General features: G+C 38.7%; 1 protein-coding gene across 3 annotated transcripts in view; it reads left to right on the forward strand.

The window, feature by feature from the left end:
* The first annotated feature begins 216 nt into the window (after window positions 1–216).
* The window catches only part of DENND4A (DENN domain containing 4A), a 48,964-nt gene continuing 21,183 nt past the window's right edge, over window positions 217–27,997 (forward strand). For 2 of the 3 annotated variants that reach the window (XM_057430990.1, XM_057430992.1), the window contains exons 1-11: window positions 220–374; window positions 8,787–8,873; window positions 15,023–15,352; window positions 15,961–16,210; window positions 17,794–17,863; window positions 19,387–19,556; window positions 20,240–20,481; window positions 22,825–22,891; window positions 26,262–26,320; window positions 26,980–27,124; window positions 27,703–27,878. In XM_057430990.1, the coding sequence (XP_057286973.1) occupies window positions 15,045–15,352; window positions 15,961–16,210; window positions 17,794–17,863; window positions 19,387–19,556; window positions 20,240–20,481; window positions 22,825–22,891; window positions 26,262–26,320; window positions 26,980–27,124; window positions 27,703–27,878 (1,487 nt within the window). In that variant the 5' untranslated portion in view covers window positions 220–374; window positions 8,787–8,873; window positions 15,023–15,044. Of the gene's footprint in view, window positions 375–8,786; window positions 8,874–15,022; window positions 15,353–15,960; window positions 16,211–17,793; window positions 17,864–19,386; window positions 19,557–20,239; window positions 20,482–22,824; window positions 22,892–26,261; window positions 26,321–26,979; window positions 27,125–27,702; window positions 27,879–27,997 lie in introns of all 3 variants that reach the window. The other variant, XM_057430991.1, reaches the window with a different exon arrangement.

Here is a 27,997-nt window from a genome sequence, read left to right on the forward strand (position 1 = left end):
AGCTCGTCCGGGGCCGTTGGGCAGCGCGGTGTTGGCGGGCCCGCCTCAGGGGCACAGGCGGGGCAGAGCCGCGTCCCGCCGCCGAGCAGCAGGGCCCGGCGGGCGCCCTGCCCGCCGCGATCACGAGCCGGTGCCCGCCCCCCGTGACAGCCAAGATGGCGGCGGCAGGAGGCGGTGCGGAGGGGAGGGGGGATCCCGCCTGAGACGCCCACACGGCGGGGAGGCGGCGAAGGAGAGTCGGGCGCCGCGAGGATGAGATAAGGGCGCGGGGACCGAGCGTGCTTCCCCCCCTTCATCCTCCCGCTCCTCGGCGCCGGGGATAGGCGGCGCCGGCGGCCGTTCCCCGTCCCCGGGGAGCGCGGCCCCCGCCTGAGGTGAGTGCTGCGGGGCGGCGGGGGAGCCGGGCTGTCACCGCGGTGGGGCGGGCAAGGGGGGTTCACTGAGGAGATATCGCGGGGCGGGCGCTATCGCGAGCCTGGGCCGGCGAGGAAGGGGCGACCGTGCCCGTGGCGGGGCTGTCAGCGCCGGGCCGGGAGCTGCGGGACGTGCAGGGCCGGCGGTAACTTTCCGCTGGGCCGCGGTGGGAGGTGGGGGAAAACTTTCTCCGCTTCCCGGGAAGCCGCGGGCACGGCCGGCCCGGAGGAGCGCACCCCCGGCCCGTGGAGGCAGGCGGTTCTCGGGGCGGGAGCTGCCCGAGCCTCGGCTGCGCTGTGCCGCTGACCTGCCATGTTACAAAGGCAGGGCCGGGGCGTGCGGCGGGCTCGGAGGGCGGCTCGGGGGGAAGCGGGCCGAGCTGTGCCTCCCCCGGGGGAATAAACGAGCAGATTTCCATTCATCGTGCGCTGCGTCAGCCGGGATTGCACAGGTAGAACCCAGTCTTGTGCGTGTTTTCATTGCGACTTTCCCTTCGGTTACTGTGTACCTGGGTTCATGCGGCGCGCCGGCCGAGGCGGTGAAAATTAGCCCTGACATTTGTTCCGTCGTGATGTCTGCATGTAGCACAAGTTGCTGGCCAGGGAATGATAATATTTAATAACTTCTTAACCACGGTTGTTATTCTGGAGTCATTTCAAACGTGCTGCGTTTAAAACTGTGCCGCCTCCAAGAATGTTGATATGCTAAAAACGAGGTCTCAGCTTATCACAGAATCACAGAGTGGTTTGGGTTGGAAGGGACTTTAACGATCATCCAGTTCCAACCCCCTGCCATGGGCAGGGAACTTGGGGCATGGCTCTGAAGTTTAACGTTTCTGAATTAACTGAGTGGAAGTGTGGTGTTCCGCACAGCTTTTTACTTCATTTCACAATTTTTTCTCTGGAACTATTGCTCAACGAGAGGTTTCCGTAAAGAGTGTTACATTACAGTACATAATCTTTCACTTTCTGAATGATTAAACACAAATATTTAATCTTGGCAAGTGTCTGTGGCGGTTTAGGGAAACTAATTGAGTTAGTCTAGCCAAGGAAGGTCGAGGGGGGGAGTAAATGGGTTACTTCTGGTTTGTGTGTTTAGCATACAAGTCTTACTTTGTGAGTCTCCTGTTTCTCTCGTCCTTCTTTAAAGAATCATATTTAGAGTTTTGGTGAAACCCTGACTGGCTTTTAGGTAATTGAGGGGTCTGTAAGTTCATTTAAAATGAATATGAAAGTGGAACTGTGTCTCTGGTAAATGAAGTTTTCTAGGGGTAGTCATGACTTGGCATTGAAATTGTTTCATTATCAGAAAAAGAGCATTAAGAGTTCTTGCGGTTAGCTTTTGGGGAAGGGGAAAATTGCGTGGAGCCTTAAAGACAAATGAAAAAAGTTAAGTTTCTCTGCAGCCTTGTGTGATAGAGATGTTTTACTTGTTCTAGAAACGTTAGGGTCCAGTTGGATGAGGTACTTTCCTCAAGTTTATGAGCGGCTCCTCATCCTTTGGAACTGGCTTTGCTCAGTGTCCTCTTCTAAACAGTGAATTTCCTAGAAAGTAGCACAAAAAAGTAAGATCTGCTTGTGCAAGCAGTGCACCAGAAGGCACTGGGACCAGCTTTTAAAATAAGGGTTACTTTGAAATGTTTTTCCACTATTAAGGATGCTCATATGTGTGAGTTTTCATACTTTCAGTAGCAGTGTGGTTGCAGGTCTGCATTTCTGGTGAACATCTTGCTCTGTATGCTTTACTTGGATATAACACCACTATGGCCCTTAATAGTATTTCTATATGCATTAATGGCAATATTGGCAATTTTGTAGCAGTGTGGCCAGAGTTAATTATTAGTTAGTAAAAGCACAAATATTGACATAGCCTGGTGCATACTATAGGGCTCAGGTGAGCTTGGCTGATTCAGGTCAAGCGTTGGGAACAGTGTAAATAACCTGGTCCTGTTTAAGAGATGTGTTTGAAAGAGAAAGTAGCAAGGCAGGAGTAGAGCTGAGTTCATGATCTGAAGAGAATGGGGGTGTCTTGGGAAGGTTCCGAACTAATAGTAATGTTCTGTGTAACTCTTCCAAAAGTATTGGGGGCACCACTGTTCAGTCTGGCAATTTTTAATTTGCAGGGTTTTGCATTCAAGAGTTTAACTGATTTTTAAATTCCTGCTGTAGTGTGTGATAGGGAGAGGAAACTGTCTTGTGACTCTTCCATAGAGAAGATGGTATCCAGACTGAGCTGAATAATGGTAATGGGATTTGTTAATCTTGAGGTTTTAAAACTAGAAAAAGAAATTTGCAGTGTCACTTAAATATTCAACATTTCTTTTTGGTTCCCATCCTACTTCCTAGCAACTGAATTGGAGTTAATTTTGCAAGTCATAGTAGGTTGCAATGCTTTTTATAGCAGGGGCTGTAGAAACTGTTGTGCTCATGGAAAGGACATAGTACAACAGCTACTTAATAAAAAGCTTTCTCAGTCTTAAATTTCTTCTGCAATGAAGACTTGTAGGGAGTCTTCTTTCCCTTCATTGTCCTTTAGTCAACTTTGACCTTAGTTTTTAAATATGGTGTCGGCATGACCAAAAGGTTGGAGGATAAATTGTTGCACAACTCATGTTGGATTAAAAAGAAAGAAGGTCAATGTAACCTTGTTGAAACATAAGGTTTGGGGTATTTGTGATTTCCAAGTATCCTGCTGTCAGACAGAGGGTTCAGTAGCTCAGCTTTTGATGCGTCTGTAGTTGTGGATTTGAAGGTATTTGATCTGAAGATTCTTGGAAAGAACTGTGATACTTCTTAGAAGGAGGAGGAAAGGACCAAAAAAAGACACCAAAGTAATTTCTGTTTAAGTGTATTAACAAGACATGATGCAGTTTATGTGGGTTGGCATATTTCCAGTATGATTCTCTTGTTTTTAAAGTATTTTAATTGGGCTTTCCTGTGATGTAATGGTATTTCTTATTTTTTTTTTTAATGCTGACTCTCAAAAAAACCCCAAAACAAACCCAGCCAGCCTGCCCTCCCCTTCAGAGTCCCCCAAAAACCAAACCCTGTAAAGATCTAGTACCTTTGAGGAAAGTGTAGATTGAGCTTGCACAAAAAGCAAGGGTAGAGGTGTGGTTTAGAGGGCTGAGTTGTACTTCTCCCTCATCCTTCTGCTATAGACTCACTGGGTGGTCTTAGGCAAGAAGGCAGAAAAGGCCCTGCATCTTTTCCATTATATATCAATTCCATATATAAATAATCTTCGCTACTGTGAGCATAAATCATGATAGAAATGTTATGTCATACTAAAAGCAGTAAATCCTCTTGAAGCTAAGCCAGTTATGCCTTGCTCTGATTGAGGCAGGTAGGAGGAGAATATGTATAAACAGTGAATGTATCACCACTGTTCAACTATTTAAAATCAACTATTTCTAACAGTGGTAATGACCAAGTAATTACTTAAAGTGAACAAGGCTTTTTGCTATATTGCATAATAAGCTTTGGGTATTTTCTGCTATTCTTCAGTTCAGGATTAGTCTATGCCTGGTCTGGAAGCTTGGTCTGTCACTGATGTGAAAACATTCTGCTCATGTATGTACATTTATAAAGTGCCTCCACAGACTACAGAGTCAAAATTAAAACATACACTGAAGGCTACATGAGGCAGTGGTGCTGAGAGGTTAGATCTATAGCAGTTATTTTAGTAACAGTCTGTGATGCAGAAGTAGTCATTGGTACTTCCCTAAAGAGCTCAGAAACAGCACCAGAAGGAAATTGTGGAGAAGTGGAAATGAAAGACTTCAGAAAGTGATGGCCCTATTCTTTTAAATGTCATATTTTTACCTTTTCAAAGTGTACTTTCATGTCATATCTTAAATTCGGGGTTATTGTAGAGGCTGAAACAGAATGAAATAGAAATAAGCAATAACAGGTTGTGGGTGGGTATGTGCGTGAAGGAGGAACTGTGGTATAAAAATAAGATGTGAAGAGTAAGGAGGAGTGTTAGAAGTAAGTTAGTCAATGATATCCTCACTATTTAATTTTTACTGTAAATTTTCACTGTGTTAGAAATATACTTAATACTAATTAATAACATTATTTCAGTTTAGCCATCTAAAATAAAAGTGGACAAGCCAGAAGTGGGTGGTGGAAGTTGTGTATACATACATGCAAATGAAAAAGTCCCCAGGGGAACCCCCTCTTTTCGTGTGCAAGCGTTATGCTAACAAGGAGAAGGGCACGGTGGGCTGGATTCTTCAGTTTTGTTTTTGTCTTGAGCTTCAGCAGAAACCTGTGGGTTAAGGAATTATTCTCAGTTGTGCAGCCAAGATCAGGAGCTGGTCCAGCTCTGGTAGCTTCCATATGTCAGCAAGTGTGTCTGTGTGAGATTGTGACTCTAAAATGACAGTGAAAAAGGCAATGCTGTCCACATACTGCAAGTGCAAAAATAATTGGGCTCAGCACAGTGCTGTCAGTCAAATCCCAGTACAGGAGCAGTATTCTAAAAAATCTTACAACCTTGTAGTTACCTTGTATGCTGAACCGTTCAGGACAGTGAAGGCTTCCTTCTGTAGAGCACCAGGGGCAAACCTGTGAGTTTTGTGAATGCTTTTCTCCTAAATCTTAGCACATAAGGTGACCCTGACTCAATAAACTCCAGCCTTTCCTTTAAGGGTATGGTTGTTTCATAATTGTGGCCCAAAAGATGGGGAAAGGTTTTTTAGCTATGTCTGCTCTGTGTTACAAAGAGGTATCTTGAACTGGCTTTGGAATCCCGAAGCCATAGTTTCCTTAAGTTATCATTGCACTTCAGCTAATTTACTGTGATATTGAGGGGATGCCTTAATGTTGCTTTGTATTGCTTTGCTAGCTAACCTGGCTGGGAAACTACCACATAATAAATGCATGTTAGTTGATAGATGTACTTGTAGCTGAACTGGTAGCAGTACACTCACAGTTGGGGTTTTGGGGGTTTTTTGTGGGGGGGATGATGAGCATTTTGCCAACTTGGATGTAGAGATTTGCTAGATAAGGGAGGTATTAGTCAGTGTTATCTCTCCATTTAACCTTCCCAGTGTGGTGTAGCTCATGCAAACAGGAGTTACAGCCCCACAGTTGCAGTTCATGCATGTCATTCACTCAGCATATATAATTTGCAGCATGGCTGGGTCCCATTTTTTTATCTTGCCGGACATTTTTGCTGGCTAGAGAGAAAAAGAACATCAAATGTTCTAAGTCACAATTAAAGTGTATTTTTAAATGCAGCAAAAAAGATGTTAGAAACAATTCCCACTTCTCATTCCATCCACCATGCCATAAATTCAAAGTTTTAAGAAGGGCTTCAAAACTAAACTAGGTGGTCCTGCGTGTCCAAATACAGTGGAGTAAAAGCAGGATACTTCTGTCACTCTTAGCTAATGCAGTTTGACATTTTCAGTGACAGATTTTGGGTTTGACGCTCACTATTGGAAGATTTGCTGCTTTCATTTGCCTTTGTCTACAGTGCCAAGGAAAATGGAATGTTCTGTTTGGGGGACTTCTTTTAAAAAGTTGCTGTATAATAAGTAGTTACAAAAAATGTGGACTAGCTGTCCTCCTGAACAGTGTTTTGGATGGAGTAATATTTACATTTTATAGTGCTTACCTTGGCTTCCCTCCCCCTCATTTGGTATAAATTGTTTTCTGCATCCCTCCCTACAGACACAGTTGTACTTCAGAAATTGTTTCCATCCTTCGCTTGTGCTTTTTGGCCATGAATACTGTAATCTAGAAGGAAAAGTGGAAGCTTTAAAACTGTCTTTGTTAAGATTTGTCTCTGTCATGATTCTCATGGGATATTTAACATTTCTTTCTTGAGTTTTTGTAGGCAGGATTAAATACTGTGGGATTTTGCTGTGGCACAGCTGTAGTGGATGCCTAAGCCTGTGCCTTGTTAGACCCCCTAGTAAATGCTTAAATTTTATTGAGGCTAAAAAGAGCAACAAAGAACAGAACAAACAAATAGAAGACTTGGTGAGTGATGGTGGAAAGTACAGAAGATGTAGAAAATGCCTGGTCTTTCCCTCAGGGTGAAGTCTGTTCCTTCCTGCCTTCGTCCTGCCAGTTATTCTCTCTAAGCTTTGATAGTCTGATGGCCAGTTCTTCCTCACTGACCACAGCAATTCCAGTGGATCTAGATTAGCCTCTGAATTTAAGACTAATTTTTCTTTCTTCCTAGCCATTGCTGAACAAATCTGCTTGTTCCTCAGTCCTTGGCCTGTATTCCTATTTTCTGGTCCCAAAACCATGTTCTGTGCTTGTCCTCTTATCCAGCACTTTTCTGTTTCCTGGACACCTCTTAGAGATCCTTTGTTGTTAACTTTTTGAGCTCTCTTGATTATCTCCTCAGCTGTTTGAATCAGAGTGTGTTAACCATGAGTTAGTAGAGATGGTTGTGAATGGGCCCATGAAATACTTGACAGTGATTCCAGCCCAGTGATGCAGGGGCAGAACAACGTGGGTTTCTCTTGTTTGGGGTGTTCTTAATATGCCACTATGTTTCTTCGCACTAGAATTACTGTTGATGCAGCACCAATGGGAGCTTAGTAGGCGCTAGTGGCTTCTTACTGATCACTGTGTTGTCTAATGTTATTGAGTGCAGATGTATGCAACAACAGGGTCTAAAAAGCAGCACAGCTGATCACTTTAGCCCTGTCTGTTAGCAACTTTCTGTGTTGCTGTCCTTTGTTTAACAGTAGGAAATGTGAAGAAAAAGTGTAGGCAACGTCCCTCTGAAAAATGCAAGTGCTCTGAGAAGTTCTGTTTTTATTAGGGTAATAATGCAGGTCCTTTGCACCTTGTTTCTTGAAAAAGTAGGTCTTTTATTTGGTTCGGGACAGTAAACTAGTTGTAGATATGATCTACATATGCTGCAAGTACACAGGCATCAGTTCTCACTGTGTTCCTTGTGATGCCTAAATACGTGCTTTTATTTTTCTTTCCTTTAACTCTCCTCATTGGCTTTCCAGATGGCTGACTGGGAAATATGTTTTTTGAAGTGTCCATGGGGAAATTATTCATGTTAATGCTGCTCATTTCCTACACATTTTACAGCTCTGCAGGTGATTCCTAAAATTACAATTTCTGACACTCCTTGAAACTTTACATTACAGATTTGGGTTGTTAGACAAAAATACGTATTGCTACTGCTCCATGCTCTCATGGCAGTCTTGTGTAAAAATGTTCAAAGTCACTTACTGTGAAGGGTAGCTGATTTCAACTGGTACTAGTCCTGTATTCTGTGTGTAAAGAACCAGTACCAATGCTGTATGGATTAGAAAGATGCATTAGGGGCTAGATTTGCTCTCCAGGCTGTCACCCCCCCACTCCTTGCTGTAGGAGTAGTGTTGACAGTGCTGATTGCTTCTGCATGATCTGAAATCAGTTACTGGGGTTATGAACAGAATCTTGAAGTTCTGATAATCTAGTGTAGGGGGTTCCCCCCCCGAGATGTTTCTTCACAGCCTTGCTTATGTTACACATTGTTTTCTGAAGTCTTCTCACAATAAGCTTCAGAGAGTGTCCTCCAAGTCTTAGGAGATGGAAGCCTCCTTGAGACAAGGCTTATTTTTGACTACACCTTCCTGGTGCTAATGAGTCATTCAGGGAGATGCAAGTCTGAGACTGTCTCCAGTGAGGTATTCTCAGGCCTGTAGTGGAGAGCTGTTGCTTCAAGATGCTTAAGTGTAGGACAGACCTTGCACGTACCTCAGTATAAAACACAAGTTCAAGCTGTCTGTGGTCATACCAATGTTTAAAAGTGGTCATAGTAGTGTTTACCACATCTGAAGAAAACCAGTGAATTATGGCAATAAATGGCAGGAGGACTGTCACACCAGCTGCAAGAATGGGGAGTTGGAATGAGGTGGCTAGATGGAAAAGTACATGCGTATTGCTGGTTTTGGAGTAACAAGGAGCTGCTTAAGTATCAATATCTTGCAAAGAGGAACAATGTTTTGAAGTAGACTTGGAAAGGTTATTGAGCTAGAAGAGCACTTTCAGAGCTGGCTAATGCTTGTAGATAGGCATGGGAGGTATTTATCATCAGAAAACAGTGGAAGAGTTGAAATAATTTGAAGTGGCTGCCTCAACCGTTTATTTTCTTTCTTGATGCACTAAATGTTCTTCATGTTCTTAGTATATCAATGCAGAATAGAACTCGATGTTTTGTTTCTTAATTTTAAAATCTGGTTTCATGTACTTTTTTAATGCTTAAGTGACATGTAATGTTGCCTTGGCAAGCGAGTCCCACAGGGATTCACAGTGTTCACTTAATGTGAGTGGAGCGAGCTGCAAGTGTAACTTTCAACAAATGTGTACATTGTTCAATCTTTGTTTTTACTGTTTCTGTAGGGAATGAAACTTTAACAGGAAGTCTGTGTTAAAAGCCTGGCTGACAGCAAGAGAGGCAAACGGTAGAAGCAATGCCCTGATGAAAAGGTAGGGAGCAGATCGGTAGAGTTTTCAAGAGGCTTGTGTTCTGGCTTGAGAGAATTCCCATGATATTTGAGGTGATTCTGCTTTGTTCCCGGGATTGTTTGTTACTAAAGGAAACACAGGGGGAAAAGGCTTCTCTGTCATTATGCCAGGCAAGTTTGGAAGCACAAGGATGAGGTGACGTTTTTTCCCTGTGTAGCTGCAGTTATTCTCATTTTCTCAGACTGTTAAGCTCTCATGTGATTTGTGCAGTGTCGTGTCTGAGAAATGGTTCTGGGTAGCTATAGCAGGGCTGACTGATCCAGTTAACTTCATTTTGCTCTTGCATGACTAGTTGCCACATTTCTGTGTGTTGGCAGCATATTTGAATGGGATAATACAGTAACAGACACAGGAGACTGAAACTCTAGGGACTGTTAGAACTTTACTGGCAATTTTTATAAACTGGTCACTGCTTTGTGTGTTCGACTGCTTTTCATGTGCCTTCAAAGGAAGGAAGTACTTGGAATGTGTTTATATGATGAATGCTTAAAAAAATAAATCACCATTTATAATAAAGCTTTGAACTCTTAAAAAAAAGTGTTGCAGAGCCCCTGTGTTGGTTTCCAACCTACACTGGGAGAGCTTAGTTCCTTGTTTACAGACACATCTCTTTGGAGTCAGGCTAACAAAGTAGACTGTCATCTGCTTTAGACAGCATAAAGACCTAATAAGAAACTCAAATTAATAAGTGATTTAATATTCTCAAAGAAAAATGGAGGCAGGAATGGGAACTAAGACAAGATTAAAAGATTAGAAGGTGGTGGTTGTTTCTGTGTCTGCCAGAAACCTGGTGAAAAGGTTGTTACGGAGTTGGATGGTCCTTACCACTGTCTTCTGTAGATCACAAACCTCTTCCACATGCAAAAAGCACAGAAGTAAATCCTTTTTGCTGTCTAGGAAAGCTGGCTTCTGGGAAGAAGCTGGCACTGCTAGAGCTGTTCTGGTCTGCAGCCCACTTACAAGATACCTCTATATAGTCTGTGGGTAGGAGCAAGCTGTATGTGTTATATCAGTACTTTTTTTCCTTGGAAATGGTATAGTGCATCTATAGTAAACTCTGTACTTCCGAGTTACTGCTGCACAGATGGAATATGTGGCACATCTGCATTAGTTCTGGTCATGTGATGAGGAAAAAGCCGATGTGTCCATCCCTCTTACAGTGTTTGAATGAAAAATGTGATCTGTTCCGAAAGCTTGGACGCTGATTGAGTTGTCTGAAAATACGTGAGCAGGTATAAAATCATGCCTTTCTATGTGACAGTTGTAGATAGCTTATGGCAAATAAATAAAAAATTGGAAGCAGAATAGGTTACCCTATATGCTCTGCTTTCTGAATTCAGATCTGAGTCACACAAGCATTTTATCACCAAAGGGTCAGCCACAGGGAGCTCCTGCAGACCTGATCATCTTTCTTGTAATAGCAGCTTGGGTTGCACTTTGCAGCAGTTTGGTTCTCTTTTAACACTGGCACTAGACCTACAGTGTTAGATCACAGAACTTGTTTTTCAGATTAATCTCTCTTACCCAGTTGCTAAAATGCCAGCACCTATGAATTGCAACAGTGAAAAGAGAGAAAACTAGTACTTCAAATTTGCAAAATGGTTATGAAGCAATATGATGCTATTAAAAAATTACATCGGATAAGCAATCAAACTGAGCTTACCCTTTGTTGGTCAGCAGAGTAATCAAGCTGGATAGTTCGTGGATCTACGGCAGGATTATCTGGTTGTTTCCCCTGTTCCCATATGTTTAGAAATCCCAAAAGCCCGGTGTTCTCCCACATTTACATAGGTATGATCTGCTAAGTCTGTGTATGTTAACAGTGTATGTTACAGTGTATGTTACTGTATATGTTGTCTTACAAGTCAGTTTACTATTCAGAAGGATATTTTGTTTCTTGCTGATGTTTATGGTATTTAAGCTCTAGTGGTATTAATTATATACAGTCCATTAAAAGTTATTATCATGAGATGGCTCAAAGACCATATATTGCACTTACTTCCAGAGGCTTTTGTAAAAAGTTATGATTGTGATGCCATAGTGTTGTCTTCAAAGCACAGCCTTTTGTCCCCAGATGACTGATGTGTAGAGAAGCAATAGTAGCTGAGTCTCACTGTGACACTGTTAATGTTGTTGAATTTCACCTGGGACCTGCTGCTTCAAGCAACAGGGTTGTGCAGTGTGACTTTGTGTTGTGTATTTTGTTTTGGGTTTAGCTTTATTTCCTGGAAGTTGACTTGCAGTACTGTGTGATACACATAATCACAATGTGCTTTGGAATACCTTCATGGTAGCAGCTTCTACAGAAACTATTCAGGCTTGTCTGAATTTCAGTTTATGTGAATTGCTTTTCACAGAGTGATTGTCACTGAATTAGTTCACATTATACACCTTTTTACTGGGGTCTGTTAACATAAAATTTGCATAAATCTGCTCTCACCGTAAACGGATGTTGAAAACTCAGTACCACACTAGCTCTAGTAAAGTCTTAAGTTAGCTTGAATAAAATACCATTGAACTATTTGATATCTTATGCATTTTATTGCATTTTTTGCTGCAAGCCTTTATATCTGAACGCAAAGATCATAGAATCATCATAGGTCATGGAATGGTTTGTGTTGGAAGGGACCTTAAAGCTCATCCACTTTCAACCTCTTGCTGCAGGCAGGGACACCTTCTGCTAGAGCAGGTTGTTCCAAGCCCCGCCCAACCTGGCCTTGAACATTGAACACTGCTGGGGATGGGGCACATATGAATGATGCATCATCAGCTTCCCTCCTCCTTCTGTAAAATCTGCTTAAAATTATGACAGATTTGCTGACTTCTGTATGACTTGCTGTAACCTTAGGAAGCAAATTTGTATGATAGCAGCTGTTTGTACGTAGGGGATTCTAATTTTACCTGGCTCTAAATGAGGAGAGCTTGTCCCAGTTTTACTTGAAAGTGCTTTTGGGGATAAATGAATGTTTGAATTTAAGAATTTTTGTATAAACTTAATATGAAATAAATAATAGGCTTGTGAGATAGGTATGATTCTGCAGTATATTGTGTATATGTCTTTCTGTTTAGCTGTAATGCTGTCTTGGCTAATTAAACTGGAATGGTGTGCTGCTAATACACTGATGGTATAAGCCTTGCAATTTTAAGAGTCATAGTTTGTATAACTTTTGATTACTAAACCAGTTTTCAATTAAAAAGGCATTGTCGAGCACTCCAGACACTGGTGTAGCTTTGCAAAATAATGCTAATGAGAGCAGGAACAAAACAAAACTTTGTTTTTCCAACTCATCATCTTTAAAGCAATGTTCAGTTTTGTGGTGCTTCTGTTGCTTTGTGATTGTGGGGCATTTTTCATACACAAGCATGCAAGACTTGCCAGCTTTCAGTTTACCCTCTGTCTTTTGATAGAGAACTCTCTCACCAGAGTTCACAATGGTGTAAGCATTGAGTTTAAGTTGGTTGGTTGGTAGATTTTACTTAGCGAGCCCTGCCTTCCTCAGCAGTTCTTGAGGAGTACTTCTGAGAAGTCTTTGACCATAGCTCTTTCCTGATCATTGTTATGAAGCATTATTATTTTTTTCTTTCTACATTTCTTGATGCATTTTTGAATGATGCTTTTAAAAAGCAACTGCTTATGCTCTGATGTGTTTTAAATGTTTTTAACTAAAGAGCAAATGCTTGCCAGTGTATTGTAGCTTTAAAAAAAGCTATTACAGCTTATCCAGTGAGTGCTGGTTGATAAAGACAGAATCTTTTCATCCCAGTTAAAATGTAGTATAACATAGTTAAGTCTTACAGAGAATTGTTAATGTTATAAAATATTCAGAACTCCAGTCGTGGTAGCTAAAAGATGTTTGTGTTTGGTCTTCTGCCTGAGTTTAAAGATGCTTTATGAAGCTTCTTTATCTCCCCATGCATTTGTTGTTTGCTGAAGCCAAATGTACAGTCAGATAATGGGCAGCATATGCAGTGGTTGAGTATGTGTCTTCGGATATATCGCTCAAGGAGAAGTTTTGAGTTTGTAGTTATTGATCTCATATACTGCTGAGTAACGTATTCCAGATGGCTTTAAAATAACTGATTTTAGGTTAAATACAGCTTAGTTTTGTAACTACATACTCTCTTCTCTCAGAAAACAAGCTGAACTGTTGTTTCCAAACTGGCATAATACTGTATCTTGATGGCTGGTTCCCAGTAATCATGTGGTCGGAAGTGTCCCATGTTACTTATTGACCATACAGAAAGCAAAGAAGGTTGGATAATTTAGGGTTTTTTTAGTTTTTTTTTTTTCTTGGTGTTTTCTTGAGTAATGCAAGTAACCTTAAAATTAAAACTGTTACTTGTTTCCTTGTGGCTTTAGAAGTCACCAGTCAAGTCAGTTACTGCAACAAAATAACAAGCAACCTATGAAATAAGAACAGGGAGATGGAATTACCTTTCTTGCGCTGGTGGATGAGGTTGATAGTGGTGGTCAGGCACACGCTTACATTGTTCCTTCTGGAGCAGGGACTGGTGCTGGAAATCTGAGGTCAGCTTCCAACAACTTTAATCGGTTTGATTAAATGCACTGTATCAACTTACAACTTAGTATTTCTCAGTGAGCAATGTCCAAATTTATTTTGCTTGTTTTAATGAAAATTTGTTGGTAAAATCCTGAACTCATGATGGTATTGGAGGAAAAAATAAAGGGAGATAAAGCAACTAGAATAAAGGTGGCCTGAAGACTGAAGTCTTGTACCAACCATTCAAACTGTTCTGAATTGTGTTGTTTCTGAATGTTAGCAAGCTCTGGAGAGTGTTGCAACAATTTCTCATGCAATAAAATTTTACACCCAAACAAAATTAATTGAACAAAAGGAGTTTTAAATATCTTGTCTGGCTTAAAAAGTCTGGAACTTGATGACAGTAAACTTCCTGAAGCTACTTTACTGAGGTTCCAGCACATATGGGTGACTTAGATAAATGTTTTTAGCTCATTGCTCAATATTCCGTGAAAGAGCGGGAAGTATTTTCTTTCCTTGCAAAATCAAGCTGTTAAATAAGAAAATAAGACATGGGATTTAAGTGGCTTGCAATAGTATTGAAGCATCTGAAAAAAAGGAAACTCAGTCTCCTGCTATGTGTTGCACATATTCTTTGCAAGGCCATCTTTTCATTCTATACATATTATTTTGTCCTGTGCTGAAGGTAATTTACAACGTTGATAAGCAAACATTGCAAAAAGAGCCCCAAAACAACTATACAGAAAGAATTATATATAAGGATATTTTTTCTAATCAATATGTTCCAGGAAGAACGTAATTTCCCCACATAATTTGACTGGAACAGCAGGACTGTGTTGCTTCTTATTATGAAAAGCGTCATGTGGTCTTGAATGTTTTTGTTTCACAGTGGTCTGTAGTCCATTGAAGTTGACTTGCTTTAAAGGTTTGGGATAAAAGCTGGTATGTAGCTGGATGTGGATAGGTTCATATCAGGGATCTGGGCCGCCATATGCTATAAACCAATGTTACATCAACTTTAAGCCTGCAAAAATACTCCAAGATCTGACCTTGGTATCTGATGTAAAATCTTATGGGGTGCGATAGCTGCAAATGTTTTTATCTTTAGAATAATCAAGACAGCCTTTGCATATATGTTTAATATTCAGGAAGTGAATTAGTTGCACATCATGCTTTAGAAGATCCATTGTCATGGTGAACACAGTGTGGTAATGGGCGATATGCAAAATACATAAGAACTTTTTTGGCTCAGTCCGACTGCTCACCAGTAGTGAACTACTTGTGAAACTTTGGATAGCATTTTGCTGTTACTGTTCCTGTTGGTTCAGTTACTCTGGTGTGTAAGTTAACAAAAAGAGGCCACTCGGGTTTTCCATTCCAAGATTTAACAATTAACTCATGATTGTGGTTCAGAATTCCAGATTGGAGAGAGGTTGTGGTTACAGATGAAAACCGTTACATGATCTGATGATGGATCTCTCTATTTCTTTTGTATTCTTCTACTGTGTTTTCATTTACTGCATTTTTTTTAAGGTAAATATAATTCTATTATTTCTGGTATCTTACAATTGCCTTTAAACATACTGATACTTATTTCTTTCTTACCAGTTAGAGCATCTTGTAATGGAAGATGGAAGACAAAGGGGCTCGTGTTGCCGACTACTTTGTTGTCGCAGGACTAACAGATATTTCCAAACCACTAGAGGAAGAAATCCACTTCAATGATGCTTGCCATAAGATCGCTAAACCAAAAGAACCTATTACAGATGTAACAGTACTTAATAAATCTCTGGGGGAGGAAGTTCCTCAGGGGTATAAATGTATAGATGTTACTCCCTCAGGACTGTCTGCAGATCTCAATAATGGCAGTCTTGTAGGACCGCAAATGTACCTTTGTTATCGCCGAGGAAGGGATAAGCCCCCGCTTACTGATTTGGGGTGAGTGGGTTTCTGTTCCAGTATGTGATTTTGGCAGTTTAATTTGCCTAATGAGCAAATAAAGTAGATTTATTGAAATACTATACTTTTCTAGTGTAAGGCAAAACTCTGAACAGGAAGATACTTGATGACTTGAGCGTTAAGCAGTATGGTAGGAAAAATGCCTGCTGAATGGATTTTAATGACAACTGTAATCCTTTGCATTTTGGAGTTTTCAAAGCCAATTATAATTTCCAGTGTATATATTTGGGTTGAGATTAAGATGCTTAACCTAGTTAATTCAGATTGAAAAGAGATGAGTTGTATGGTGGTTCTAGGATCAGACAATGAATCTTTAATAGAATAGAAAATAACACTATCTTGTAGTAAACAAAACACCTTAAAGTGATTATACATGAGGAAGCTAGTGTATTTTATTGACATGAAGCTTTTCTGTAAGCAGCTTGGTATAGTTTGACCTGAAGTCTATAAACGTGTTTTGATCAGAGATGAGACAAGAGCTGCTGTTAAATTAGTACAATTTAGTTATAGTTCTTAGTATAATATTAGTATTCAAAGTGTTTAAAGAAGATGTACCTTCTAACTTTTGTTCATCCTGTTTCAACTAGGGTTTTATATGATGGGAAAGAAAGAGTAAAGCAAGGCTGTAAAATAATTCAAACCACTCCCTATGGTCGGCCTGCTAACATCAGTGGCAGTACCTCATCACAGCGAGTGTACATCACTTACCGAAGAGCATCTGAAAACATGACACTGAACACGCTGGCTGTTACGGATATATGTATAATCATACCAAGTAAAGGAGAAACCCCTCCACACACATTCTGCAAGGTTGACAAGAATCTTAATAATAGCATGGTAAGATTCAAAATCTAGATTTTTGAACACTTGATACTCAGTGGTGTAATGCATGTGGAGTATTTGTGACAGTTCTTAGAGTGACAAATTTTGATAAGCACTTTCCAAAGAGAAATCAAATCTTGGAAGAGTTGGAGGATTACATTTCTTTGTTCCTGCTTGGAACAGAGTCTTTTTGGAGGTCTTGGAGCAAATAAATCTTTTTAGTGCTGATTTGGAAATGCTGACTTCAGCAGTTTTGGATTAGTTCTTAAGAACCTGTTGTGTCATCATGTGTATAACTGGAGGTTTTAAAGATGTCTGTTTCTGACACTGATATTTACTGGTGTGATGGGAATCCTGTATCTTAACAACTGGCTTCTGGTTTGTTTTTAAAGTTTCCTGTTACCTCCACTGCTATTTTATAAATGTCAGTCTCCTCAGCAGTTTCACAAACTTTTCTTTTCTGAAGAAAGTTACGTGTGAGCAATGTTTGATGCTGTTGACTAAGCCTTTTTAAATGTTTAATATGGTTCCAGAGCTGGACCTGCTATAATACACAGGTGTCACAGCACTTTGTATTGCAGAACTTAGTATTTAGGGGTCTCCTGGTCAAATCTGCAGTCCTGTATGCTGGCTCTTGTATGTTCCTCAAAAGTCAGCACACTGATGAGGTTGCTGACCACATGTGCAAGTGGTGTCATGCAAAACAGATCATGGAAATAGATCTGTACTTGTTTTTACATAAATGCCTGTAGATTAACAAATGGATTTTTCAGTTCTACCAGTCCCTTATTGACTGGGTTATGGTAGTGCTGTCTAGTGGAAATTGTTCTATCTTTCTTTCATCTATAAAAGCTTTGTGTGCCCTTAAAGGGTGCTGGTCTTCTCTGTGGCTTTCCATGTTCTTTATTCATGTCCAGAAATTGAGAACTTCAAAAGTATTTTAAAATATTAACCATGCCAGAAAGAGAATTGTTCAGAAGCTGCAAGAACTCTGATGTGCTGCAGCGTTTCACAGACTCTGAAATCAGAGATGGAATAAGGAATTGGGTTTAAAGATTAGTGTGGTTAAAATAAAAATGTAGACATAAAAGAATTAAGTATTAAAGTAATAGAAATGCAGTTAATAACAAACATTGCACCCTGTGTGTGTGTGTATATACATAAATGCGTGCATGGACGTATGTATAGTTGTCCATATACACACTTAATCCAGATGTTCAACAAAATGGAGAAAGGTTTAAATATTTATATGGATTAAAATTGTACTTAAAATTCTGTAGCTGTGTTAACAAATGTTTTGGCGAAGAATTTACAGATGTCATACTTCAGTCCATAAGCCAGTTGCTGTTTGTAGACATATGCCATGGGTTGGTTAGCTTGGAGCTAACAAGCTGCTTTCCTTTCAGTTACATGGTTGTGGTGTTGTCAGAAAGGATAGAGTAGCCAGTCAAAAATTTCTGTATCTTAATGTTGTATGGTTTTGTGTGTAAATTATGGTTCTCTGTAAACAAGGAAGAGGAGGTTTTTCTTCACTCTCTTCTGTTACATCCTTTTGTTATATTTTATCATGTAATCCAGTAATTTCTTTTGTTTTACAGTGGGGCTCAGCGGTGTATTTATGTTATAAAAAGTCTGTGGCAAAAACCAACACCATATCATATAAAGCTGGTATGTAACTACTATTTAGCTTTTTTAATCCTCAAGTCAGGGTGTACAGACTTGGTTTTTAGTGCAACAGGTATTTTTATGAAGGATTATTTGACAAAGACACTGTTTTACCAGTATCCAAAAAAAGGCTCTTCCCCCAAAGAATTCTTTTAAAAGAGTGTACTAAACAGTTTGGTTTAAAATTTGATTATAATCAAATAATCAAAGCTCAGCTGTGTTTTGATAGGTTTCACAAACCTGTGTGTGTCCCACCTCTGGTTTTTTGTTGCTGATAACTCTTAAGGATCTGTGTGTGTGTGTGTATGCAGAAGAAAATACTGCAAAAAATGGTGCATTTTTGTGATCAAAATATTCCTTAAAATGAAGGATACTGCAGACTTCCACACTGCCCTGCACACCAGTGGCACTGAGCTCTTAAAGTATTTTTGGATTGTCTATCATCTTTATTTCATTGTTTTATTTATAAGTCAGAATTAGATTTGCTATGGCTGTGCTGAAATGTGTTGTGCCCTGATTTTGTTTGAGTGCAAGTCATTAGCATGATTCAGACTTAAGCATTAATTTACTTCTATCCCTTTGAGATGCTGCTGTCTGTAGACAACAGTAGTTTAGGACTAACTAAAAGGTGGAAGATAAATCTGTAAATACATAGAAATTTGAACAGGCCCCACACCTGGTAGTAGCTTGCACAAAAGTTTGCTTCTTGAGGGTGGGAAAAGACCACTGCCCTTCTTGTTTACTGTTTTTTGTTGCTCATTAATATTTCATTGTATATTAGCAAAGAAGGACTGTGTGCTCTAATGCAGAGAAATCCTAAATCCCTTCCCACAATATTTGCTCTCAGTTTTGAGTCCCCTGGGTTGGCAACAGGAAAGGCTAGGTTGCTGCAGCCCTGTGATGTAATTGAAGACCTGTATGCTAAGAGCCTCTTCAGAACTTTGTGTTTTACAGCTATGTTTAAAATGAAGTCTAAACACATTAGTCTGATAGCACATTGGCTGAATCCTCTGTTGAAGTGGATCAATATAATTAATTGGCTTGATTCTATTGATACTAAAAATAATAATCTGATATCGAACATCAGATTTTTCAGGAGACTTTTGTTGGCAGGAACTACGTGCATTCATAACTGAAGGTAACAGTTTTATTTCTCAATTATCCAGGTTACCAGCTTTTAAATTGAATTTTAAATCTTTACTCATATCAGTGATTCATGTGAATTATTATAAGAGCTGAGGTGCACACAACCTGCAAACAGAAAGATAAATTAGTTATGAAGAGTTCCTAGAATAGAAAGTGGGACTTCAGTCCAATATTTTAGTCAGGTGATTTCTCCTTAGGTGTTGGAAGCTTGCTGCCCCTTTCCAGCTATTTGCTATGCCTGATTAGTTACTGCTTTACTGATCTTCTGAAGTTAGTGTATGCTCATATATATTTCTGGGCATTTTTTTATGGAATGAGCTATTACAAATACATTTCTGCTATTCCTTACATAACTGCCTCTTTACAAATTGCCTTTATAGGATTAATATGTAGATATCCTGAAGAAGATTATGAATCATTCCCATTACCAGAATCCGTGCCTCTTTTTTGTCTGCCTATGGGTGCAACGATTGAATGTTGGCCATCTAACAGTAAATACCCTCTCCCAGTTTTTTCTACGTTTGTACTAACTGGAGCTTCTGCAGAAAAGGTACTTTGAAAGTTTAGAAAATAATAATTGTTAATAATTTCAGTTGAAAATTTAGTTGTTTATCTATTCAGGATGATGATAATGCATATTTTTATAGGCAAATTGAATCTATTTGTTTAAGCTAAAATTCTCAGAGCCTGATTTAAAGAGTGACTTGTATTTATTTCACTGCCGGACTGTTGGTCATATAAACCTGTACTCCTTTTGCTTTCCAATCATGTTGGCCTTTGAAACTAGAGAGCTATAAAAATTCTGACTGCATCTACATGCAAGTATACTATTTTTATTGCAAGCATGGAAACAACCTTGCATGTATTTACTTGTTCGAAAAAGCAGATTGGATGTCAGAATAATACTGCTTTGAGTTGTGTATAAAGGAGTCCTAAAATAGCTTTAAAGGCAATTGTAGTGGTACTCTCTATAATCATTCTTTTTCTCTCACTTAAATTGTTTTGTAAATTACTCTTCCTCATATGACATTAAGTGTTTTAAATAAATAACAGACAGTCTGGATTTTCACAGCCATACGAATATTCCGGAATATATTGTTTCAAAAGATGATGCGTTAATGTAACTTCTCAAGCAATAACATAGACTTGATTTCCCTTGCATGTTTGGGGTTTGTTAGATTGCTTTGAAGATTGAGGCAGATTTATTGACTACAAATCTACTGTTGTTTGCAGGTATATGGTGCTGCTATTCAGTTTTATGAAGTGTATCCTGAAGAGAATCTCACAGAGAAACAAAAATCTCAACTGGGATTAGCAGCTGCTGCTGAGGGAAAGTCAGACACATGCAGAACAGTTCAAACAAACAAATGCATCTGTCTGCTCTCTCACTGGCCTTTCTTTGATGCTTTCAAGAAGTTTCTTACCTTTCTGTATCGTTACTCCATCTCTGGGCCACATGTCCTACCCATTGAGAAGTAAGTAATTTTAGATATTAGTAACAGTAGTTTCTATTAATGAAAGCTCTTTCTTTACTTCTAAGTTTCCTGTAATATCCATTTGACTTTAAGTCATCAAGCATTAAATATGGCTACACAAGATTAAACACTTTCCTCTGCTGATTAAATGTATCTTTACCTACTTTCTCAAATAAACCCAGGTTTTATTTGTAATTTAAGTGCCTGCAATAGTGTCTCAGAAAACCTCTTTTAATTAGCTTTACACCCTTTAGCGCATCGTGATTAGGAGGAGCAAGATCATAAATCCTTTCTTAATGTTGCATATATTAAGGTAGAGGAATGAAATACGTGGGTTTGTGGGGTTTTTCAAATGCCTATTTGTAAAGAGAGGTAATTAAGCAGATTGAATTTTTTTTTGTACTAGTAATCTTCCTCTATTTGTGATAAATAAACCTAATTTCCTTCTTACATAGAGGATTTCACTTCTTAAAATGCAGAGAAAATCTTTACATCCAAGAAGTGGTTGAGTAACCTGATATATTTGAAGATGTCCCTGCTAATTGCAGGGGGGTTGGAGCTAGATGACCTTTGAAGGTCCCGTCCAACCCAAACTGTTCTGTGATCTATGATACTTGTAATTGATATGTAATATCGTTTAGAACATCTGGGCTAACATGACTTTTCAATGCATCAGATTTCAGATTCACTGTTTGCTTTTATATTTTATTACACATCAAACTTTTTTCAGATTAAACTTCAGTACTAACTTCTGTGAGACTTTGTGCATTAAGGATTTTTTGCTATTACCCACTTCATTATTCCACTTTGTATCTACTGTACTTGTTTTAAAATTCTGACAGTGTGAACTTCCAAAAAGGAAAAGATTTTATTTTTTTTTAAGATTAGAACTATTTTGGGGTTTTGATTTTTATGAAGGAATAAAATGAGAAGGAAATAAAATAACTATTCTATAAATTTTGATTTTACAGATTCCTTTGCTTATTCTGATTTGTAAACTGACTGGTCAACACTGTGGATAGTTTAAATGCACCTACACTGTTGCACAAAGTTAATATAGTATCTAGCCTAGGTTCCTTGGCTGTTTTAATGATGATGAAGGTTGTCTATGCCATATGTGTGTATTTGAACATTTTCAGTCAGCTGGGCTACTGCCAGCAGCAGGCCATTCCCTTGATGTTTGCTATATGGTCTGTGACCATCTTCATACACTGGTAATAAAGACAAAACCCCAAATCCATTGTCAGCCTGATTCCTTTCCTGTTCTTATTTGCCATGTGGCTACACAAGCACTCATGCTGACACAAGGGAGATCGGCTGAGGAGTGCTGGAGAGGAGGCGCAGTTCTGCTTATGGTTAAGACCAGTTATGTCCTTATAGAACTGCAACAGAAAAGTTAAACCTGACACAAGTACACAAAATTAAAACCAGCAGAAATTGGGAGTTTAGCATACATCTAAATGTGAGATATGTGGCTACAATAAAATATGAAATGTATAGCTTTGAATGAGAAATATCTAGAACAAGTTTTCTGTATAAATCAATGCTTATTTGTGGGTTTGTCCAAATTTCTTCCAACTTTGGTTGGTTGTGTGTGTCATAATAATGGTGGTAAGAGTTGCAGGAATCACAGGACAGTGTGTTGCATGTGCTGTAGCATGTGATTTATTATGGATTACCTGCTTCTTCCTGACTTTCTACTGATTGCAAGTAGTTTCTTTAAATGTGAATGTGTATCATGTAGAACTCCTACACGTTTAGAACTTGTGCAAATTCAATCACTTCATAAAAATGAGAGCTTAAAAAAAAAAATCTGTATTTGTAGTATATGGAAGAACTTTAATACTTTTTTTCAGAAATCTTATATAACATTTTTAATTTGAAAGTGAAGAAAATGAATTAAATTAATGACTCTCTTTGATATACAGCTGTGAATATTTCTTGGCAAATAACCAGTTATTGTCTCTGAGGAATCATGCCATTTCAGCCAGTCTTAGAAGCATGATTGTAATATGGTGTTATAGTACTCAAACATCAATATTTCTACTTTACTTTTATTTCTATTTGTTAAAAAGCTCCTTGTACTTTCTCAGTCTCACAAACGAACCTTGTGGCCTGATAGATAATCTGGCATGCCATTTGGGATGTCGGTAGTAGAAAAATAAGTTTTGAAGGTCAGAAAATCCCTGTAGGGTCTGGGTGCTGGGTTTTCTTGCTGCTTCTTCTGAATAATTAAGTGCCATTTTTATATAATGATTTCTGTTACTGACAATAATTTTGTCTTGAGGTAAAGCAGTTGAAGCTTGTAACTTCCACTAAATCAGTATTTTTCTTTTTCTTTAGACACATTTCCCATTTCATGCATAAAGTTCCTTTTCCATCCCCTCAGAGGCCAAGAATTCTTGTTCAGGTAAGTGTAAATTTCTTAATAGCTATGTCTTCAGTGAAGACAAAACAGCAGTTGAGCAGGTTAGTAAATGGAAAATGGAATTTTTATGTTCTAGTTGTTCTTATTGCTCAGGATTGTTTTCCTAAATTCATACACTTAATTTTTATGGCTTTCTCACTGTTCTGTTTCCTTTTAGTTAAGGACTTTAATGAGATCTTTCAGGAACTGCTTAGTAAGCTTAGAACCCGATTTTCTTTCTTTCAGAGTATATGAAAATTAATGAAAAACTACTCAAAGTCCGCATCTGGTTTGACTTTTGCAGTAGCTTTTGAGTTGTTTTCTTCTTGCTACTGTATGAAGGCTGAGTGTGAAATAAATAAATAAAATTAAAACCAGATGTGAGGTGTATATTCCTGATTACCTCTTTTCCCAAAGGGCTTCCTGCTGTCCTCTACATAATGGATAGCTCTTACTGAAAACTGCAAGAGCTGCACGCATTCAACAGAGGCACTTCATCAAATATGACCCTTATTCTGGCCTACCTGCAAGACCCAGCATATTTTACTGGGTGTGAGTGAAAGGATATAATTGCCAGAATTAGGTTACCAGTTATGTGAAATTGCACCCATGTCACTGTTGGTAGGAGAGAGGAAATCCCTTTCTCAAAGACTTCTTAAGTGAAGTGGTATTAAATCTTGGTACTTTTTTTTCTCCTAAGAGGCGGAATGGGTATAGACATGTTAAAATTTGATTGCTAAGGAAAAGACAGCTCTATTCTGCTTGTAATTATTCTACCAATCGTGGTTTTGAATGAATTGGTCAAACCAGTGTAACTCTCTGTTATTACTTGCATGGAATAATATGGAGAGCCCTTTGCAGTTTTCAGTCTTAATGTAGTAGTCCATAAGCTAGTGAAGTCTTTCAGAGTAAATACATTGAGTATTGAGTATTAAAGATCTTCCTTAGCATACTTGGGTATTCTAAAGAAATGACACTGATTGCTAATACTGAAAAGGGGTTGTAGAACAGTTATACTGAAAATGTATCTGACACTTCCATCACTTTTATCATGATTTTAAAGTTCAATTCAAAACCCAGTTCTTGGTTTGGGTTTTCCTTGATTCACATTCAGTAAAATATTTGTGCTTGGGAACACTAAAGATTAACAAAGAACTGTAAGTCAGTTTAGAGAAAAACATTTAATTTTCATAAGTCTGAATTTTGGGTAACTCTGTCAAAGTATACATGGGTGTATATCCTGAAACAAAGTCTGATAAGCTGGAACAAGTGGCATGAAGTTAGGTCTGTTATACCTTACATATCTTGTGTATATTTATTGCTTATCTGTGTGTATATATATATGCACAGCATTCTCAAAGTGTTGTATGCATCAAGTTAGTACTACTTTAGTAGCTGATAGTACAGATAGAGGACAAACTGCTTTTAAAGTAAGCAGTGGTAGTTTAGGTCTAAGAAGTACTTTCAGCTGCTTTCAGGGACTTTTGAGTTGTGTTTGATACTGCACTGAATAAAATCACAGGTGATCGTATTGAAGATGTTTTCCTAAATAGTGGGGGAAATGTCTGTATTCTTGAAAATGACAAGCTTTTAGCATTTCATTTTGCTGTTCTTCAGTCATTTCTTATAGTAATTTCACTCTGAAGCTTATTATTTGAAAACGTGGTTATCTTTTGCTAAATAACTAGTATCGCAAATCCTTCTGAGTATGTGTTGCTGTAGAATTTCTTGCAAGTGCTTATATGCTTTCTGAAAATGAAACCTGCTGTATTTTTAGTAACTCTGTATGCCAGTATGGATATCTAACCCATTCTTAGATCCCTCTTGGTATCTGTTACAAGTGAGAGAGAGCATGACATATGCCTGACTTTTAAGTTCCCAAGAAATTATAGCCATTAGTAAAGCATTCAGGAGTGTTCCTGATTCCTGGTCTCCAGCTTCCATTGTTGATAAGTTGTTTCTGATCTGGGATCTGCTAAACCCCATTCTCCATGTCCTACATCCCCGTATTACACAGATATTCCTCTTATAATGATGTATTTCACAACCTGAAAACTTCAAGAGCACACTGAGTAATGTGTTTGTCTCTCTGAAGAATGGGGTCAGTAAGTGCCCCTTCTGCCTAAGGGGGAGACACTCCTGGAATAGGTGCTTGATTGTGTGATCTGCTTTTGTGAAACACAAAAGCTATAGGACATTAGGCTGAAGCTTCCTTTCTGAGGGTAGTTTATGAAGGTTACCTCAGTCTGAAAAAATGAGTTGTCTGAATTCTTTCCCTGGACAAGCTAATGGTGGTGGTTGTCACAAAGTGGCTTATTTGAAGATAAATCTAGCATGTAGAGTGGTGCGGCCATCCTCATTTGTCACTGAAGCTAAATGTAGCATCAGCCTTCAAAAGCTCTGTTACATGAAATATGCAAGGAAGCAGTTTTGTAGAGGCTTTTGCTAATGCCTTGTGTTCTGTGTCTGTCTAGGCACAGTGTTAGGTGACTTAGTGCTTTGGCATTTGTGTTACTAATTCGTCTCATCTTCTGTTGTCTGGTTATCTGTTACCACTCAGAAATGAAATGTTACTAAAGGTTGCTAAATTACTACTGCTGCTTGTATGTGTGCTTTTATACAATAGATAGAAAATGCATGACCACTTAAAGGGAGGATGAAAGTAACTGATATCTTGTTACCTTGGATTCACTATGGCTGAAAATGTCAGCCTGATCTTTGATAAGTTGATTGTGCATCTGTATGCTTGTCCTCATTTGAATCATCCTATTTATGCTGAATATATGAATGATTTCTCTTGATGTCATATCACTGTAAGAAAAATGTGAATTAATAAGATCTTTGTCTTGGATCTTCAACTAATGCAAATTTTGAAGATTCTATCAAAGCTGAGCTGTTTCTACCAGCTAAAAGCCTAATTCTCATGTCTTCTGAAGAAAATATTACCTTATGCTATGACCCAATATCTCTCCCTTTCATGCATATTATCCATCTCTTTTCCCTTAAATCCAAAAAGAATCCCCACTCTGGCCCCTGAAAGCTATGTATGAAGTATGGGTCCTCACTTCCCTTAAAATACAGAAGGCTTTATTTTTCAGCAGTTAATATATTCAGTTTTTTGCAGTATTAGCTATTTTAAATTCCTCTTTATGAATATGCAATGTGTTCAGTTCTGACCAAGAAAGAAAGATCGTGCTTTGCCTGATTTTTACTAGAAGATACCGATGCATAGCAGTGCACACTGCTTCTTACAGTGCTGTACAGCTGGGATATATAAGGTTCAGCTTAGTTTAAATTTTATTTTTAGGTGTTCTTTGTTATAGTTGTTTAAGTTCTCACAATAAAAAGAATGTATTTTAAAATCTTTTTCCAGCTATCTCCACATGATAACCTGATTCTTAGCCAACCTGTGTCATCACCTCTTCCACTGAGGCAAGTGGCTGTTTAATTGTGAAATGTGTTCTGATCTACACTGCAGAAAAGATTTGGTACTTTGAGTTGTAACTGTGCAAATTACCTTACCTTCTCTGGTGCCTTTTGTAGCAAGTGTGTCTGAAGCTTTATTTATGTGATTAGACCCAAGCCCTGACAAGGATACCTATTTACTGAACAATACCTATGTGTTTTCAAGTCATTATAGTGGTTCTTGCGGCAGAATGTAGATTGTTAATTCCCTTTCTAAGAGTTGGTACCTGGGTTCCCAAGATAGTGAAGCTTTTGTTTTGCAAGGGAATTGAAGGAGCTCTGTGACTGTCTTAACTGTCATGTCTCAGTTCAGGAGGATGATTAAAGACATGCATGCTGTCTCCCTGTAAGTTGCTCCTTAAAGAAAAATGATCATGTGTGTATCCTGAAAATAGTCTAGACTGATTAAAGACTATGGTTAAAGACAATTGTTACTACTGGGAAGTAACCATTCTTCACTGAACAGTCAAGTGTACCATGTAGTCTGCTTTGCAGTCTTTGAAAGAAAGATTTGTAGGTGTATGTTCATGAAATCCTACTCTAATGCCTGTTTTTTTCTTTTGCTATTGAGCATTTTTTTTTTATGGTCCACTGTAACTCACCAGTGTGTTAATGTTCTCTTACAGTGGGGGCAAGTTTTCTACACTGCTTCAGAATTTAGGACCTGAAAATGCAGTAACTCTACTTGTGTTTGCTGTGACGGAACATAAAATTCTCATCCATTCATTACGACCTTCTGTCCTTACTAGTGTGACAGAGGCATTAGTCTCTGTAAGTAATGGGGTTTTTAATCATATACCTGCAAGTGGAAAAAAAGAATGTTTTTAGATAAAATCTAAAATTAGTAGTAGCACTGTTAGGCTTAGAGGTTACTTATAAATAAGAATAAAAATAAAGATAATCAGAGAGAAAAATTCACAGTGCTAATGATACCTCAAATTTACAGAAAAGCAAGACTAACTGTTGTTGGTTCTTTGTGTGTAAATGTTATAAATAAGGATGTTGTTTGGTCATCACAATGCACTAAATACAAGTTCCTGATGTTCCCAAATAGCACTGTATTCTCTCTGCCAGAATTTGAAATGCATGCTACTTTCCTCCCTGTCTTCACTAAGCAGTTTTGGTACCTCTGCTGTATACAGTCTATTATACTGAAGAGCTTTATACTACAAATTGAATTTTAGAGAAATGAGTACATTTTTTATTCAATACTCTGCATCTAGATTTTTAGTAATAATTATCTGTTAAGTAATTGTGACGTAGGAGTTAGTGGAGTGTGGGTTTTGCTTGCATAGATTATACTATTATAGATGTTAAACCTATGTTTTTGTCTCTGCATATTTCCAAAGATGATATTTCCCTTCCACTGGCCTTGCCCCTATATTCCTCTCTGTCCCTTGGCACTGGCAGATGTGTTAAGTGCACCGTGCCCATTCATAGTGGGAATTGATTCAAGATACTTTGATCTCTATGACCCTCCACCAGATGTTAGCTGTGTTGACCTAGATACCAATACAATTTCTCAGTAAGTATTTATTAACAATATTTCTTCTATGTTAATTTCTTTTGTTTCTTGTTTTCAAAGGCAAGAACTAGCTTTTTTGGCAAAACTTGAAGGGAAGAGATATTTTAAACCTCTGAACT

Source organism: Pezoporus wallicus, unplaced genomic scaffold (genome assembly GCF_028554395.1).
Source record: "Pezoporus wallicus isolate ANWC-B61680 ecotype Strahan unplaced genomic scaffold, APGP_CSIRO_Pwel_v1 contig_8548, whole genome shotgun sequence".
Lineage (NCBI taxonomy): Eukaryota > Metazoa > Chordata > Aves > Psittaciformes > Psittacidae > Pezoporus > Pezoporus wallicus.